This window comes from Mustela lutreola, chromosome 5 (genome assembly GCF_030435805.1).
Source record: "Mustela lutreola isolate mMusLut2 chromosome 5, mMusLut2.pri, whole genome shotgun sequence".
Taxonomy (NCBI): Eukaryota; Metazoa; Chordata; class Mammalia; order Carnivora; family Mustelidae; genus Mustela; species Mustela lutreola.
This window is the reverse complement of record NC_081294.1, coordinates 38,791,169-38,808,505: the sequence shown is the minus strand read 5'-3', so window position 1 is coordinate 38,808,505 and position 17,337 is coordinate 38,791,169. Positions and strand designations below refer to the sequence as shown.

At 38.6% G+C, this 17,337-nt stretch overlaps 2 protein-coding genes across 3 annotated transcripts in view; one reads left to right on the top strand and one right to left on the bottom strand.

Moving 5' to 3' along the window:
- The first annotated feature begins 199 nt into the window (after positions 1–199).
- Positions 200–8,367, top strand: MOCS2 (molybdenum cofactor synthesis 2). Of its 2 annotated transcripts, XR_009353774.1 has the most exons (7): positions 200–321; positions 1,609–1,753; positions 4,320–4,447; positions 5,201–5,351; positions 6,220–6,343; positions 6,993–7,089; positions 8,242–8,367. XR_009353774.1 is itself a non-coding variant. In XM_059173955.1 (6 exons), the coding sequence occupies exons 2-6, from the start codon at positions 1,656–1,658 to the stop codon at positions 8,308–8,310; spliced, it is 570 nt and encodes a 189-aa protein (XP_059029938.1). In that variant the 5' UTR covers positions 200–321; positions 1,609–1,655; the 3' UTR covers positions 8,311–8,367. The 2 variants fall into 2 exon arrangements, 1 of the variants encoding a protein (XP_059029938.1); XM_059173955.1 differs by lacking the exon at positions 6,993–7,089.
- A 4,248-nt stretch (positions 8,368–12,615) lies between these two features.
- The window catches only part of ITGA2 (integrin subunit alpha 2), a 107,766-nt gene continuing 103,044 nt past the window's right edge, over positions 12,616–17,337 (bottom strand). Inside the window, exons 29-30 of the mRNA XM_059173950.1 lie at positions 15,131–15,247; positions 12,616–14,613 (exon numbers count right to left, since the gene is read on the bottom strand). Coding sequence (XP_059029933.1) covers positions 14,533–14,613; positions 15,131–15,247 — 198 coding nt within the window. The 3' untranslated portion in view covers positions 12,616–14,532. The remainder of the gene's footprint in view (positions 14,614–15,130; positions 15,248–17,337) is intronic.

Here is a 17,337-nt window from a genome sequence, read left to right as displayed (position 1 = left end):
GGTGCTGTAATTTATGTCAAATGAAGAACGACTTAACCTCATGGTTAACTTGTAATTATACTAACTTTTTGGGGGGTGATTTAATTATCTCTAACTCATAAAATTTGTCTTTGGTTAAAATAATTGGAAAGAAAGCAAGCCCACCGAGACAGAAAAGGACTATTACTGTTACGTTAAAGGCATTTCTTTTCCTTTGCAGGTTGAAGTGTTGTATTTTGCCAAAAGTGCTGAGATAACAGGAATTCGCTCAGAGACCATTTCTGTGCCACAAGAAATAAGAGCGTTGCAGCTGTGGAATGAGATAGAAGCCCGACATCCTGGGTAGTTAAACCTTTGTAGAATACATATGATTAATACTTTTTAACATTGAAAAATATGTAAATAATTAGAGAAAAACACTAATTTTTATCCGTGCTTAATGTCAAAAAAGTCAGTAGGTGCATTTTTTTTGCAATTACTAATAAATTCTAGTATCTAAAAATGCATGATTTCTTAAAGCTAAAGATATTTTACTAAAAAAAAAGTATAATGAACTGTAATACTGCCAAAGGGCCATGAATATACTTGCTTTTATAATTTATGAAATACTGAAAATGTGGGTTCTGCATTTAATAACATTAAATAGAATTGTTACAAATTCAGTCAAAAACTTGTGTTTTATATTTTTTGTCTTTTCCTTTCTTTAGAGAACTCAAAGTAGAAATTTCTAAGATAAAAAGAAAAGTGAAAGCTCAGAAATCTTAGCTGCTGCTGAATCAAGTTTTCATATTTGATTTATTTTCTGGTTCTTGAAAATCTAATTTACTGCTCTTACTCCTACCTCAAGTCCTTTCTGCAACAAAGTATGAATATGCTTATTTGAAAGAGTTCCAAGCTTGATCTCACGACCCCAAGATCAGGACCTGAGTAGAAATCAAAAGTTGGGTGCTTAACTGGCCAAGCCACCCAGGTGCCCCTTTAAGCCGCTCTTAAAGTGCCAAAGTGCCCTGATAATCAATGAGATGAGGTGGAGCCTCTGTTATGCTTTATCTTTAGCCTTATACCTGTTGGGAGACACTTGGTCTTAAATGTTGTGTAGTCTTCTTTTTTTTTTTTTTTTTCTTTTTTTTGAGAGGGGGGAGATGATTGTTTAAATCCCTGAGACAACACTCATTAAAGAGTTGTTAGCAGTTTACTGTGTTCATTGTGGTGAATAAGTATGTTCTTCAAGGGATATGTACTTTCTCCGCAGAATATGAATTGGTTTAATTAGTAACTTTGCAGGTGGTCCTTCATGAAGTAATATTTATTTATTTATTTATTTATTTATTTTTAAAGATTTTATTTATTTATTTGACAGACAGAGATCACAAGTAGGCAGAGAGGCAGGCAGAGAGAGAGAGAGAGAGAGAGAGAGAGAAGCAGGCTTCCTGCGGAGCAGAGAGCCCGATGCGGGGCTCGATCCCAGGACCCTGAGATCATGACCCGAGCCGAAGGCAGCAGCCCAAACCACTGAGCCACCCAGGCGCCCCATGAAGTAATATTTAATGTGGTATTTTTAGTTGCAGCTGAGGAGATTGGAGGTCTACTACAACACTGATACTTCTAATCATACTTTTTCCCCTTCAGATTGGCTGATGTCAGGAATCAGGTGATATTTGCTGTCCGTCAAGAATATGTCGAGCTTGGAGATCAACTCCTCCAGCTTCAATCAGGAGACGAAATTGCCATCATCCCCCCCATTAGTGGAGGGTAGTGCTTGTGAGCCACTTGGGTGTGTGCAACATGTTTTTCTTAACCAGTTTTGTGGAAGAGAATTACATAGATGATAACTTGTATAAGATTTGCTTTAAGTATATACTTATAAATCTGTCTGCACCAGTAGAGTTCCTGCTGTAATAGTTGACGTAGACGGACTTATATGTGTCTTTGTATCATCTCTACATCTGTTCTCTTGTAAGCAGTTTAATTTTATGTCAGTTTGGCATGTTCATTCTCTCCACTTAAAATGGTTTATTGAAATTTTATTATGTGTCAGGCATAGTGCTGGATGCTGGAGTATTAATATTCCTATTGTGCGGGAAGGAAAACTGAAATTCAGAGAAGTTAAAAACTTGTCTATGATCACATAGCTAGTAAGTGGCGGAGCCAACATTTGAATTCAGATTATTGGATTCTCTGTACTTTTTCACAAATTCGTTTATTAATACAGGGTAATAGCTCTCCTTGGTACAGAGGAATGTCAAAAAATTGCATAGTCAGGAAGTAAAAAGATCACTGTGCCTAACAAGAAAGCTTATCATTTTCCAGGTGTAAAGAAACAGCTTTATTACGATAGCTGTGTTGCAGGTGGCCCTAGGACCCAATGCAGCTTCCCAAAAAACACAGTCTTTATCTAAGTAGGATGATGCATAAGAATATCTCTTAGTATAGTCTGGAGAGACAGAATGAGACTTAATTTATTGTCAACTGAAGAGCAAATAATGTAGAAATGAAAGATCATCCCTAATTAAAAATTTTTCGTATGTTAGGAATGAAGGAAAACTTTCTTACTGTGATATGGGCTTTTCTCCAAAGTCAACAGTAAATACAATATCCAATGGTAAAACTTTGGTTTCATTAAGCAAAGGAACATACTAAGGATGCCAGTTTATTTTTTTCACCTATATTTTTTCTCCACTCTGCTGGAGGGCAGTGCCCCCAAAAGTGAAGAATATATATTGCAAAGCAAATTGCCCATCAAACTAATAAAGACTGGATCTTTCTTAGTTCTACTATTTGGAAATAATAGAATTTTTTGTTAGATATGTGTTAGATATGTGTCTCAGTTTCACTGGGAAACTGGTCACCATAATTTTAGAAAAAATGCCAATTTTTTTGTGTTTGGAATTTATTCAGAAACTAGTGTGCTGCGTTAAGGTGTTTCTGTGTGTGTGTGTGAGAGAGAGAGGATTAAAGGTGTTCTTTGGAAAGATTAGGAAGATTACTTAAACAGCATTATGTATCATTTGAAGGTGTTTGGGTTTGTATCATGTGGTTTTAGAAGCCATGTCATTATAGAATCAAGTTGTAGGAATTTGGTATGATTCCAAGTTCACAGAGCATAGACCATGTTTGTATTCTAACAATCTCAGGTGGCATGTACGGAAGGTTGAAACATCTTAGAATCCAGTGGAATGTGATTATTTGTGCTTTTCTTTTCAGTAGCTGGAAGAATAGGGAAAAGAGTGTTGGATTTCGTGAGATTCCCTGATTGGAATCACCTTGAATGAGTCCTTAACTCCTCTGAGCCTTCTTTCCCAATGTAAATAAAATCCCTCTGGATTTATGATTCTATCCAGACAACTCCTCCTGCAAAGTCTGACTTGCATGCCCATTCTCAGTCCCTCTGTTCCCTCCTTTGAACCCTGGGTTCCGGCCTCCCCTTAGGTTCTGGAGAACACCCTGGCCTTTCTTGTTCTAGAGGCTTTGCGTTTGCCGTTCCTTCCAGTCTCCGCCTGGGGGTCTGTTCCCTTGTTTCTTTCCAGGACTGCTTGCTTATGTTTCAGGTTTCACTTCTAAATCCTGCCTCTTGAGAAAGAAGAGCATTCCCTGATGCTCTTACACAGCCGCACTTCCCCAGCACCCATGCTCTGTCTCAGAACCCTGTTTATTTTTGTGTTACTCCCATATATAATTTTTCTTTATTGCTTTGTTTCTCTATTCCTGTGTAGGCGCCTTGAGGGCAGGAGCCGGGTTTTTTGTTCCCTGGTCCTTGTCTAATGCTCGAGGTTGGTCTCTTAGTGAGTATGTAATAGATGCTTGATGAATGAAATGAGAAGTGAGTGGCAGAGGGCTTTGTACGACATCTGGTGATAGGCACGCAGTTCATTTCCTTATTTCCTCAGTTACTTAACTGGATTATTTCTGGTTATGAAATGAGCCCAGTTCCTGTGGATTCAGCATTGCTTCTGTTCTTCCTGTCTTCTGTTTGGATGAGGAAAAAGGCAGCTTAGGTGTGGTGCACGGACATATAGTGGTTAGAGGTAACATGCGTGTGGATGGAGGTGTCGATGTCTGACCTATACCATGAAGGAAGATAAGAGCAGCAATTCCAGAATTTGGAATAGAGTGGCATATGAGATAGATTACATTTTAAGTGATCACGTTAATGGTAAATTCCTTTTTATATCCTGCTTGATTGATTAGGGACATTTATAAACATGCTGAGTTTTGCTAAAATTTTACACCGTATTTTTATCATTCTGTCACATCTAGCATATGAAAAATATTTGTTGAAAAACTGTAAGTTGGGTGTTTTGCCTCTCGTACCCATGTTAAGGTTTATTACTCTCTTCTAGGGAAGATCTGAATGAAGTTGAAGAGAACTCTAAAGATATAATAAAATTCACTTCTGAGAAGCTGTCCATAGATGAAGTCTCACAGTTGGTGATTTCTCCACTCTGTGGTGCAGTATCCCTCTTTGTAGGTGAGTTGTCATTTTCACAGTTTTTGTTAGGCTGCGTAAGATGAGAAATTAGCAAGTGTTTCCCATGTTCAGGGTTAATAGAGGATTTTAAGGTCCTGAGAGCCGTAAGCCAAGATTAGCCATGGTGGTGGGTAGAAATTTTTTTGGTTCTTCTTTTGTTTTAGTAATTTTCAGATTAACCTATGTTAAAGGCATTAAAGGAGTAGGATAAAAGTCATTATTAATAGGGAGAATTCTGTATTTTCCAAATATTGAGGGGGAAAAAATGGTGATGATACTAACTTCATGATAATCCTTGAAAAATGTTTCCCATCTTGGTTTGTCCTATAAGTATTTTTAGTCATGCTTGCCTCGTCAGTGTCATTTTATTTATCTTTTTGATAATTCTTTTTTCTTTTTTTTTTCCCCCAAAGATTTTATTTATTTATTTGACAGAGCTCACAAGGGGAGTGGTAGGCAGAGTGGGGAGGGAGAAGCAGGCTCACCACTGAGCAGAGAGCCCAATGTGGGACTCAGTCTCAAGACCCAAGGATCATGATCTGAGCTGAAGGCAGACTTAACATCCAGACGTCTCTATTTTTTGTTTTTCTAACCAAGTCCTTGTTTTTAGAAAATTTGAAAGCATTTTTTAGACAAATTGGTATATGCTGCCTGTCTACTAAAAGATAATCCTCTTTTCTATTAATGTGTTATTTCTCTTGTAAGGAAAAACCTTATTTTAATATTATTCTTTTTTTTTCTTTTTTCTTTTAGGGACTACAAGAAATAACTTTGAAGGGAAAAAAGTCATTAGCTTAGAATATGAAGCATATCTCCCAATGGCAGAAAATGAAATCCGAAAGATCTGTAGCGACATTAGGCAGAAATGGCCAGTCAGACACATAGCAGTGTTTCATAGACTTGGGTATGATTTCCTTTAGCAATTTAAAAGTTAATTGCAGTTGTTTTCCATCTTTGTACCAATTCTGATTCTGGAATCTTCCATAGGAATCCTGTGTTACCATGAGAGGAAGGTTTGTGTATGATTCTGGCAGACAGAGTGGAGATACTCTGGGTGTTACATTGTAACATTTGGAGAGTGGCTGATGCCGTAACAAAGTCCAAGTGTGCCAAAACTGGAAGGCCCAGCACAGATGGCCTGTGCTAATGTGTGCTAAAGTCCTTAAGGCCTTTTAAGAATTGTTTCATAGTTTGCACTCAGTTTGTATGCCAAGTCTGTTAATAGATTTTTTTTTTTAATGTAAATGCCTTTGAAGGTCACTAAATTAGTTTGCCTTTTCATACCACTTAGAAGAGTGGAGTTCCACGCTTTAAATAGAACCTAGCAATAGGGACTCCATTCTGTGATATTCCATTAGTTGTTATTTTATTATTAACAATTATAATTTTATTAATAATTTTATCCATTCTGTATTTATTTCTGTTTAATATTTTAAACTCTACATTATACTCATGCAGTAAGTTTGTGTCTCTAGGCATTACCTGGCACTGTACCTTATCCAAACCAGAAACAGTGAAAGGTCTTTTTCTCAGTGCCCTTCAGACAGGTTTAATGGATCGATACTAACAAATTAGCCCAGTCTCAGCATCCCCTCTGCTGAATGCAGTTGGGATCAATTACTGTTTTTTTAACTAATGTGGAGGTTTATGAAAAACAGAACTGGATGTTTAGTTGTAAGAATGCTTTACTGGAATTTTTTTCCCATCTGTTTAGTAGCTTCTTTAATTAGATTCAGAAGAAATGGCATTTTTTTTCTTTCATTTTGTCAAAGCTCAGTTCCAGTGTCAGAAGCAAGCATTATCATCGCTGTGTCCTCAGCCCATAGGGCTGAATCCCTCCAAGCTGTGAGCTATGCCATCGATACTTTAAAAGCCAAGGTGCCCATATGGAAAAAGGTAAGAAAATATCTATTTTTGCCATTTGGACATGATTTTTCTTACAGATTTTTAAAAAGCTAATGAGATGTCATAAAGAGCCTCTATTCATGGGTCTTCCCTGGCTCTTTAGAGTCATGCGTTCTTTATCTGTAAACTAGGGTGTTTATGTAGTGTTTCCTTCTGAAGGTTTGTTAAACATGAAAAGGACATGCTCCAAAGAATGCATGGCTCAGATTAGGCCTCAGTAGATGGTAACAGCTAGAATTCCTAGTTGGGACTGCTCCATTGGTTCGTATATGAATTCATTTTCTTTGGATTAGAATTCCCTTGAATTTCCTTTGGAGAGTGGGAATAATGCATGGCTATTTAGGCAATAGCTAAAATAGATTTCTGAAGGCAAAAGAGCAAAGAACTCTAGAATTTCTATTTAGGAAAATGAAAGGGTGGGGTATTGCTTCTTTGGAGAAAATGCATAGTGAGTAGATTTTTAAAATAGAGTTAGGAAATTCTAGCTCATTTTATGTCAACATATCAAACCAATCAAGAAGAGTAAACGTCTGGTCAAAAAAGACATTCTGAAGGGATGAAAAGACCCAAGTCCCTAATTTCTTCCCTGGTGTAGTAACAACAGTGGGATTATTCTGAATTCTCAAACTTGTAATTGCAGTTAAGAGTCTAGAAATGCCTGCAGCATTTTGGCTGGTAGCAAAGCTGAGGAATGAATTAACTGCTCAGATCAGAAAGCCAGAGCAGAGGACCAGAGGGTGAGTCTTTCCTAGGAGCCTACCATCTCAGATAGTTGTGGAGATGAGCAAATGGGTCTCTGACACAGGGCCTATGAAATTCAGTACCATATTTTCTGAATAAAAACTGAAACCCGTTCTTATAAGGGGATGCTAGTGAAGCTCAGATAGATGGCGGCTTTGCTATGAACAAAGCTGCCACAATTTTGATGGACTACTGAGCTTGTTTCCTGAATAGAGTGAGGTAGGAAGAGCATTCTACACTGAATTGTGAGCCTGGGTGGCAGAGATAGTTTTCTTTACAAGGGAGAAGGAAGGGACAGCCCGCTGATAGAAGGTAAATGAGAGGGTAGGCCTCCAGAATAAGAGAGTGGGCAGGAGTTGGGGCATCCTGTCCTTTTATACCTTACCTTGAGGACTAGCTGAGCTTTCTATTTGCTTTTCTGTCTGTGGAGGGTGAGAAGGGTATACAGGTATTCAGAGGAAAGTCAGATTTGGATTTCTGTCCCTTAGGAATAGAATTTGGCAGGAGAGTGAGAATAGTGATACATTCTTGTTCCACTCCCTTCCAAGAAGTACCTAAATTCTTGTGGGGTTCTAGTCCCACCTGTGCTGTGATGTCATCGGTGATCTAGGCAACAGGTAGGCAGGTAGGTGGGGCACACACTCACAGTTGTCAATAAAGTGCAGCCCAATCTACTTAGAAACTAACGTGGGTGGTCACTTAATTTCACCCCTAATGCAAATACCCCTTTTGCCTACAGAAAAACATTTAGAAATGTTGAAGTAGTAGATATGTTTGGAAAGAAAAAAAAATGTTTAAAACCAACCATCTTTCATTTTCCCTGCATGATCTGCTCAGGTGGTCTCCTGACGTGGCCCCAAATGGAATTGTTAATTCCATTTTGTGGTTGCACCTTGTCTTGTTAGGTTTTCTTGTGTATTGTTGTGTAAGGCCTTGTGTTAGGACACCCACTGGATTGTGAGTCCTTAAATGTAGGGAACATGTTTATTCATTTTTCTACACTTAGTGCCTTATGCAAATGTTTGTTGGATTGTTAAAAGAGTAGCAGATTTAAATAGATGTAATTTTTATTTCCCTGAATTATTCAGATGTAGTTGAATTTATTAAGCCACTCTATTTTGTATATCTGTTGTGGTTCTTTTTTTCAGGAAATGTATGAAGAATCATCATCATCCTGGAAAAAAAACAAAGAATGCTTTTGGGCAACTGGTGATTAAGTCACACATTTTTTTTAAGAGTACTAAAATTAAATTTGGTAAACCTCTGTCTTTAAACACATTTTTATTTTTTTCTCCAGAAGCTAAGACAGTTTAATGAAGTACAGACTTTCATGTCATACCAGTAACATGTGACAAAAGGGAGACAAAAAATAAGTGGGTGTTCAGGATGAGGGCTTAGGAGGAACCAGAGATAGAGGAAAGGCTTTAGAGAAAAGGTGGGAGAGTCATTGAAAGGTGAGGAAAGATGCCTGTGGTAGACATACTGTTCCATGAAGTAGGAAGTTCAGTTTACTTATGTTTTAGTATTTTTCAATGAGAACTAAAAAGAAAAGGATTTTGTTTTCTTTGGCAGTAATAGTAGATGGTCAGTGAGTGAAGTATTTTGTGATTTTATGGATGGCTTTGTCCTTTGGTTATGATATTAGAGTCACAATATATTTCCGTTTGTTTTGAGAAATAGTGGTCAAGAAGCCAGTACTTTGAGTCTTGATCTTCAATCCCTGAATGAACCTACTGGAGAATTTGAAAAAGAGTTCCTGAATGTCTGACTCCAGCTGTTCCTGTGTTTTCCACTGCTACATCTGTCAACCATGCCAGCTCTCCATTTCTCTTGGACTGCTGCTGTGGCCTGCTGACAGTCCCCTGACAGTCCCCTGCTGCCATTCTTCTGCCTCCCACTGAGTCAGTCCCTCAGAAGCTCCTGAGAGCCAATCCCGTTCTAGAACCCCACAGCCCTCACTGTGGCCTATAGTCTGTGATTGGACACCTGCCTGCCCCTCACTCGCCCCACCCCCGCCCTGCCCCTGCTTTTGCTGTGGCTTATTTTGTCGCAGGGCCCTTACTCGTTCCTTTTTCTAGAATGCTCTTCCTCCAGGTATTCCCACAGCCTGCTTCCTCATTTTATTTCAATCCCTGGTTACATGTTATCTCCTCAGAGAACCTTCTCTGACTATCCTATTTCAAACTAGAGTCCTGTTCCTTTACTCTCCCTTCCATCTTATGGCCCTCAGTGCTACCTGATGGACTATATCTCGTGGTTTTCTCCATCACTAGACCCTAGACTTGTTGAGGACAGGGAGTCCTGTCAAATTCCTGAGCCCTCCCATGCACTGAGAAGTGCTGTTGGTGTTAAGTATTATGCCCCAGATTAAACACACTGGACATATGTGTAGCTGTCGCACTTAGAGTTGTGTGAGGGTGTCTGGCTGAATGCATGAGTGGGTTTCCCCTCCTCCCCTGCTCCCATACTGTGACATCCAGCATAGTCCCTTCACGCTCTGCATGGAGGTTGTGAGAGGTCTCTGAAGGTGGGAGTGGTCTGTGATGCAGTTAGTAGCTGACCCGCCAGAGGGCAGTAGAGCCAGGGCTGCAATAAGAGCAGCTTGAGTCCGATGTTTATAGTCTGTTCCTTTTCTTTTGCATAGAACCGCAATTTCAACTTAGCCTTTTAAGTTAGGAGTGGTTCTTAGATGACAGCTTTTAATAGGTACCTGAGTTTAAAATATTGATAGGATGAGGATGGAATTTTTTAAAATGCTGTTTATAGTTTTTAAAAAGTGACATAGAGTAAGTAAAAGGAATTACTTTAAAAAAAAATGAGTAAATATACAATTTTCCAATTTGGGACAAATTGGTAGCCTTAATATTTAGATCTGTTCTGTGATAAAACTAATGTTCTTTTTCTTCATAGTTCTATTTTAATGTATGATGCATACCCACTCATGGGTGGTGGTTCCCCGGTAAGCGGCCCTGACAGCTTGGCTCACCAGAGCTGAGATGGGCAGAGTTAAGGGGAAGGCATTTGACAGATCACCCGATCTGGGATGGGAGACATTTGTGCATCGATGTAGATGGAAGCACGTGCCACCCAAGCTTTGCATTCATGTGCCATCTGTGCAGTGAGGGCCAGTTGGTAAGCTTGCTCTGTATCTTTCTTAGCACGTCATAACTTCAGCATATTTAATCCTTAAAATAATTAAACCCTCCTGCTTACTCAAACCTAAACAACAACAACAAACAAAAGAAACCTTCACATGACTCCTTTGGCAAGTTGCAACAGTTTGCCCAACCTTTTTTTCCCTCTCTATTCCAAGCAACATTTTATTTCAAGAGAGAAGTTGTACTTCAGAGCAGGGCTTCTCTCAAACTTTAGTGTGTAACATAATGGGAGTCATCTCGGGATCTTGTTAAACTTCCCACTGGCATTTGGTAGTTCTGGATGGCACCAGAAATACGCATTTTGTAACAGGCTCTGGTGATGCAACGCTGCCTATCTGTGGACACACGTTTAGAGGCAAAGTTTTACACCTAGTCCCTAAACCATGAAGGTAGTTTAAAGGTTCTTACAGAACATCCTTCACTGCTAGTAACTTAAGAGATTAGATAACAGCCTCACTCTTTGTTTACTTTGCTTCAGAACTGGTTCAAGACTCCATGGGGGTGTGCAAGATAAATACAGTGAAATATACAAGCCGCAAAATTAAAAGTCCAAAGTAAGATCACTTTATTTTCAGAACGATTTTAATTATAATTAAGTAATGTGGTATGAAGATTGGTTTACAGTTAAATAACATTTTTCTTGATTCTCATACTTAAAAAGTTTTTCTCATACTAATGTTGATCTTTCAATTTGATTTCTCAGAAATGAATTATATAATTTGAACATGCATACATTTTTATATTTTTGGTGGAGAGAAAAAAGGCAAAACCAGTTAATAAAAAAAAATTAACTGTACTTATCACATCTTAAAGATTCATACTTTACAGGAAGGAAAATATCAAAGACAACTTCTCTTTAAAAAATACACAATTCTAACATAGCTGTGCAGTATATACATTTTTATTTTGACTTTATCTGCCAAAATCCAGTACAGATGAAACCATCTTTTTATATTTACATATGGCTATATTTTCATTATTTAAGGTTCAAAGATGGAGTTAACATTTTTATTTCAAATTTTACCCTCATGTTCATCTTTTACCTCTGGATGTTTAGTCTTTCAAATTGTTTAAAATGTGTATGGTTAATGTACATGAAGGGCATAATCCTGAAAAGTTATGAATGGGGATATTTTCTGTGTGCAAACTGAAATAGCAAAGATGGGCCAGGGTGCTCAGTTTGAGGGATCCCCTTTCTGTTTAATGTCTTAATTGATGAGATTTTTTTAATATATTAACTTATAGCTGTATATCAGAATAGATAAATACATTATGAAATTACACTTTTTATAATAGCTTTTAGTATAATCACTTGTGTGATTATGATAAATTGGTTTTAGTTTTCTTTTCACAGTTAATAACTTCTGTTTTATAAGAAGAACTGTGCCAGCTAGGAAAAATTTCTTTCCAGTTGAGAGTTCTCCTTTTGCTCCTAAAATGAATGATGTACAATTTCAAGTCTCAAGGCAGCTTCCTCACAAACTACTATTTTATAAATGGCTTGTGGGAGCTGTGCATGAAGCAACTGTTTTTAATCACATTCTATAGATCTTAATCTATATACCATTTATGAAATGGAAATTTTAAGATGGTAACTTACAAGCCCCATATTATACTTTTAAAACAAAAGTAGGGCTGAATAGGAATACATAACTCTTTTTTTCATGCAATGGGCTTTTTCTTTTTCTTTAATTTCTTGGATAAATACTCGCCTTTGCTTGAAAGTGCTTGAGAAATACTCAGTAGAGCCACCACCTCAAGTTTTGATCTGATAACAGAAGTTGTGTATTTAGGCCACTTGCTCTTGGTGTAGTGGGGTTCTCAGTGGGGGGGATTCTGCTTCCTAGAAGGTGTGATCCAATGTCTGGAGGTATTTTTTGATTGTCACAATGTCTGGTGGATACCAGGGCTGCAGAAGGTCCTACAACACCCAGGACTGTCTCCTGCAAGAATGGATTACCCAGCCCCTTGCATCAGTAGCACCCAGGCTGAGAAACCTTGCCCTAAGGTAATAAATGGTACAGAGACAAGTGGCTAAGTTTTTAGTTTGGAGTAACCCAGCTACTTCATGGAGACAATGCTGACAAGGTAGATTACCTAAGCCATGGCTTGGCCAAAGCTCTCAAACTCGCCATGGGTATGTGACCTCAGGTTAGTGCTTCTGTGAGAAAAGTGGGGCTGAGTGAAATGGAAGGAATGACCTGCTAGAAGTCTTTGTGTAGCACCCTGAAGAACTAGCATGTATGTGTCCAGTAGTTACATGGTTTATTAAATACTCTATAAAGTTAGTGATGTTTCTCCTCTGCTCTTTTAAAGAAGTTTTGGACTCAAAGTCCACATGGCTGTTAATGAGAACTGGGAGAATACCATGTTTTTGCCATAAACCCCTGACATTTTGTGGCTAATTTTGCCCCCCAGTTTTGCTTTGTCAAATACAAAAATAAATCACTGAAGATAAATCACTGAAGATAGCTTTAGGTAGCTCACCGTGGAGTTGGGCCAGGAGGGAGGTCAGGACCAGGTGCACCAAGGCGTATACCTGTTTTCAAAATCTGGTTTTTGGAGGATTGTAATTACAAGAAATTGAGGTCATAGACTTTTAAAGCTAAAAGCATTGCTGCTGAATTACAACCTGGGCTTCCCATTTTCTAATGAGGACACTGAAGTATAAAGAGGCAGAGTGACTTGTCTAAAGCTTTAGGTTTTTATGTCAGTTTCTGTCATAAAATAGTCTCTCTGCCTCTCTCCCAGTCCCTCCTGGAGAATGTGTGGGCTCAGAAATGGAAAAGGAAGTGCAGAAGGAGAAATGGGTGGTGCATCCCCAAGATAGTTTATTTACATCAGTGACTGGGATGCTTGTTAAAAAAGCAGACTAGTGGCATTTATCCCTGTTGAACCAAATAAATGTCTCAAGGGTTGGGACCTAATCTAGCTAGGGAGCAATCTTGCCTAGGTGGCAGTCATTCTTCTGGAAGTTTAAGTCCTCCAGCAACACACAAACACAGAGGATGAAACCTGCTAATTAGGTGGTTGCCATTAGCTCCTTGTAGTTCCTTGCAAATTCTTGAGTTTTTTTTTTTTTTTTTTTTTTAAACTACCTTCTTTATGCTGCTTGAAATTCCAACAATTAGAAATTTACCCTGGCTTATTTTTCTAACCTGTTTACCAATAAGTGAAAATAGCTTCCTGGAGTTAAGGAGATTATTCATGTAAGTATGTGAGATGATTTTTCTTCCTCATACCTGGTGCAGAGCAGCTGCCCCCAATGAATGGGGTAGCTGGTCAAGGGCCAAGGGAACGTGGTTAGCTCCGGATCACTGGAGAGGAAGGCATGCCTCGGGGGGCTTCTAGAAGATGGGGACACCCGGAGTAGGAAAAGTGGTTTCGTATGGAAAATGGAAGGATGCCGAAGGCAAAGAAATTACTCCTCTCCCCAAAATTCAAGCTAGGTCCCTTCCAGCCAGCCAGGTTAGCCAGCCCGGCATCCTGAAGGAGAAAGAAAACTTCCTACTTCCTGGAGCGTAGGCTGGGCCTCTAGCAGATAGGATTATACCGTAAATGTTGTGATACTACAGATTTTAGACACAGTTTTATGCTTTGGCCTCTATACTACCACCCCTCTCCACACTTAAATGGAAGTTTTTTCTCCAGAAAGCATACTCTCAGCTCCTACCGGGAATCCAGGCATGTTTTGGTAAGTACCTCCTGGCAAACAAGGGACTGAGAAGGCAGCTGCAGGCCAGTAGCGAATTTTACCCTACTTTCTTAAGAAACTTATCACTTAAAATAACCTCTATGGCAGCTTTGGATGAGCAGCAGATGAAAACCTGTGTTGTTTTTCCCCCATCAACATCAGTATCCAAGCTAATTCTGTATCTGTGCCAACCAAGTCCTTCCACTTTGGTCATTACGGTTTAGAAACCATTTTTAATGGTTGCGGTATCTCGCCCCCCCAATCGGAGAAAGGTTTTATTTTTCTTTAAGACGTCTCATGATGGTAAGCATTTCATGTTTCTGACACAACACATGTTACAATGTAAACTCTGGACCAGCCAGTGGAAAGATCACTTTTCCCTTGTATAAAATAAGTCTTACCCTTTATACTCCTAGCCACCCCACCCCCCAATTTCTTCTTTCCAAACTGACCTGCAGTTTTCGTAAAATATCAGGCTAGTTTACCTATTACACAAAAAACACTGGGATTTTAAAAAAAGAATCTGTTCATGCAAATTGCAAACCCAGGGTGCAACACTGTCCATAGACTGCGGAGTCGGGGGGAGCTCAGCTGTTGAGTTCTGTGGTCTCGTCAATCTCATCCGCATTTTTGGACATTTTTTCATATTTTCTTTTGAAGAAACCAAGCTGTAAGATGATGATAGAAAAATGTTACCACCTATGGGCTATTTTGTTATGGCATCTCCCCCTCCCCCAGTTGGCTGCCCACCGGAGCCCCTCTGGGAATCTCTGGGCTCTGGAGAGAGCTTTTCAGAGAGGAAATCATTCCCAGGGAGTTGAACTGAATTCTGAATTGCATAAAGTTAAAATTTTCCAGGGTCTACTTATTTGCAGCTGAATAAAACATTCAGGAGTCAGGATGTAAGGCAGGCTTAAAAAAAAAAAGTACATGTATATGTGTATATATACATACATATGTGTGTGTACACACACACAGACACACACACACACCCAAGACCGGAGATATAAAATCCTTACTGATTGTTTTCAAGGACAGAAGAGAGAATTTGCAAATGAATTTGCATTTTCTTTTCTCTTAGGATGGAGGAGGTACTATATAAAACTTAAGGCTACTGTTTGATAAGGAAATTCAAGACAGATGTCTTTAGGAGCCCAATGTTTTCAAATATGAAAATTTTCTTACCTTCCATAAGACCGCAACCAGAGCTAATAGCAAAAGGATTCCAGCAATTACACTCCCTACTATAACTCCAGTTGGAACTTCAGCTTTCTCATGGGGTTTCATTATCATGATGGGAATCTGTAAATGTATATATGCAATAGTTAAGTAATTGTAGCACCGAGAAAAAGTGAGATGATCTAGTCAATTTCTCTAATTCTATAAATGGTGGTCCAGAAAGGTGACATGACTCACGCATGATCACATTCCTCAGCTAAACGTTGTGCAATATAATTTCTAGAGAAAATGCTTCTTCACAGTACAGGCAAGGAATACAAATTTTCTAGTTTCCTCTCTTTTTGTGTCTGTATTTAGTGGGTATGTCACCTCTGACAACCTCAGATGCTTTATTTATGAAATAGGAACTTCGGTTTCTGGCATAGTCTCATCGCCAAGTGACAGCATTTGGAGTCAGTCTTGGAGAGGGGAGTCGAAGACCAAACAAATTAACAACCCCAGATCCCTTGTGACTAAGCAACAGCAGCTTTGTACTAGGATCCTAAGTATTCCTTTCACTTAACTCACTCAAGTTATTTGATATGGATTGTTAAAAAGTGGAAATAACAGCTCAGGCTGACCTTTTTCAGTGATAAACTGTCCTTGAGGCTACTTATGATTCTTCATGTCTGCTTTCTGGGAATCTTTGTGACTTTGTAATAGAATGGCTGCTCTAAGAGTTCTAATGGTAAAACTGTATCATCCATATATAAATCTCTCTCTCTCTCTCTCTCTCTCTCTCACACACACACACACACATATATTTTATGTATTTTTTTTTAATTGCAGAAAGAATCACTGACATTTCCTCCACAATTAAGAATATTAAGAGCTGCATTTTGGGGAAAACAAGTTGACAAAACCCAATTTATTGATTGATTTAACACTGTTACAGTGGCAGATGTGCTGCTTCTTGTAACAGAATTTATGAGTTGGCTGAACTTTGTCTTGCCTTTTGGTAATTATTTTTCTTTTCATTTATATTTTCGAGAGCTAAAATAAGGTTTTACAATTTAGGAATAAAGTAACTGAATTTGTACTTTACTGCTTAATGGCAGTCATACCTTTACTGTCCATTCCAGAATTTCCCAGGGTGGGGTCCATGGATTCAAAGGGATCCACAAGTATAAAAATTTTTGTTTCAGATTTTTAAATGGACTGGGATTCAAATAAATTTAAGAATCACTCATCCATCTATAGGCATATGCCAGTTTATTATCTGGATTCCAAGTATTATTCAAAAAATTACCCAGATTATTTGGATTCAAATATATTTTCATAGACAAGTGATAGTTGGCCTTTGGTATTTATCAGTATTGATAAGAGAAAACCAAGAAAAGATCCAAAGTGTTTATTTTAATTGTTAGATAAGTTAACTAAAAATTGAAATTAATAATATTTTCTAAAAAAAAAAATAAAGACCTAATCAGATGTTCAAGTCTGAACACTACATTTTTCTAAAATGAACTTTTAAAATATCTATAGTACTGCTAAGTTCATAGTACTTCGAATTTGAAGTCCACATTTCCTTTGGCTCCATTTCTAATTTTTCCATGCCCTAGCCTCTGAAGAGAGGGTGCGGCCCTTTCCTCAGGGTGGTACGCCAGGAGCTGAACAGGATCCTTTCTCTTGGAATCCTTTTCCCTGGGACTGGGGTGGGACACCAGTGCTGAGAGTCCTACTCTCAAGGATTGAGAGAGGTCCAGAGTTCAGAGGCCATTGGCTTTTTAATGGCTACAACAGTGGACTGAGGCCAGCTACCAGGCTGGTCTTGGGGCAGAGTCTTAAACTGGGGCTTCCAACTCTTAACAAAAGCATTGGGAGGAAAATGCTCAGGGCTCTGCCAGCAGATTCGCTGAGCTTGGAAATCCCACTATATCTAAATATGGCCTATTCCAACCAGAGTTTCAGTGCAAAGGAAAGTTGTCCTGTGCCAGCCCTTGTAACAGTGAGCCTTTGTTTTCTCTGAAAGTACATTTCTTTGCAAGACTTTTTTTCTTTTTTTAATCAAGGGGAACATTTATAGTTTTCTAGACTATAAGAACTAATGAATGGACACTTCACACAGTGCCAGTGTCTAGCTATAAGGAATACTAAAAAAAAAAAAAAAAAAAAAAAAAAAAATCCCCAAACCCTCTAATAAATGCTTTATTTATTTATTAGGCATACTTAAG

Bases quoted from the DNA above. Each gene is read 5' to 3' on its own strand.
- MOCS2 (XM_059173955.1), top strand. From the start codon at position 1,656: ATGTCGAGCTTGGAGATCAACTCCTCCAGCTTCAATCAGGAGACGAAA. The intron at 1,754-4,319 runs GTGTGTGCAACA...ACTCTCTTCTAG, and splicing joins AGTGCTTGTGAGCCACTTGG to GGAAGATCTGAATGAAGTTG. The intron at 4,448-5,200 runs GTGAGTTGTCAT...TTTTTCTTTTAG, and splicing joins TGCAGTATCCCTCTTTGTAG to GGACTACAAGAAATAACTTT.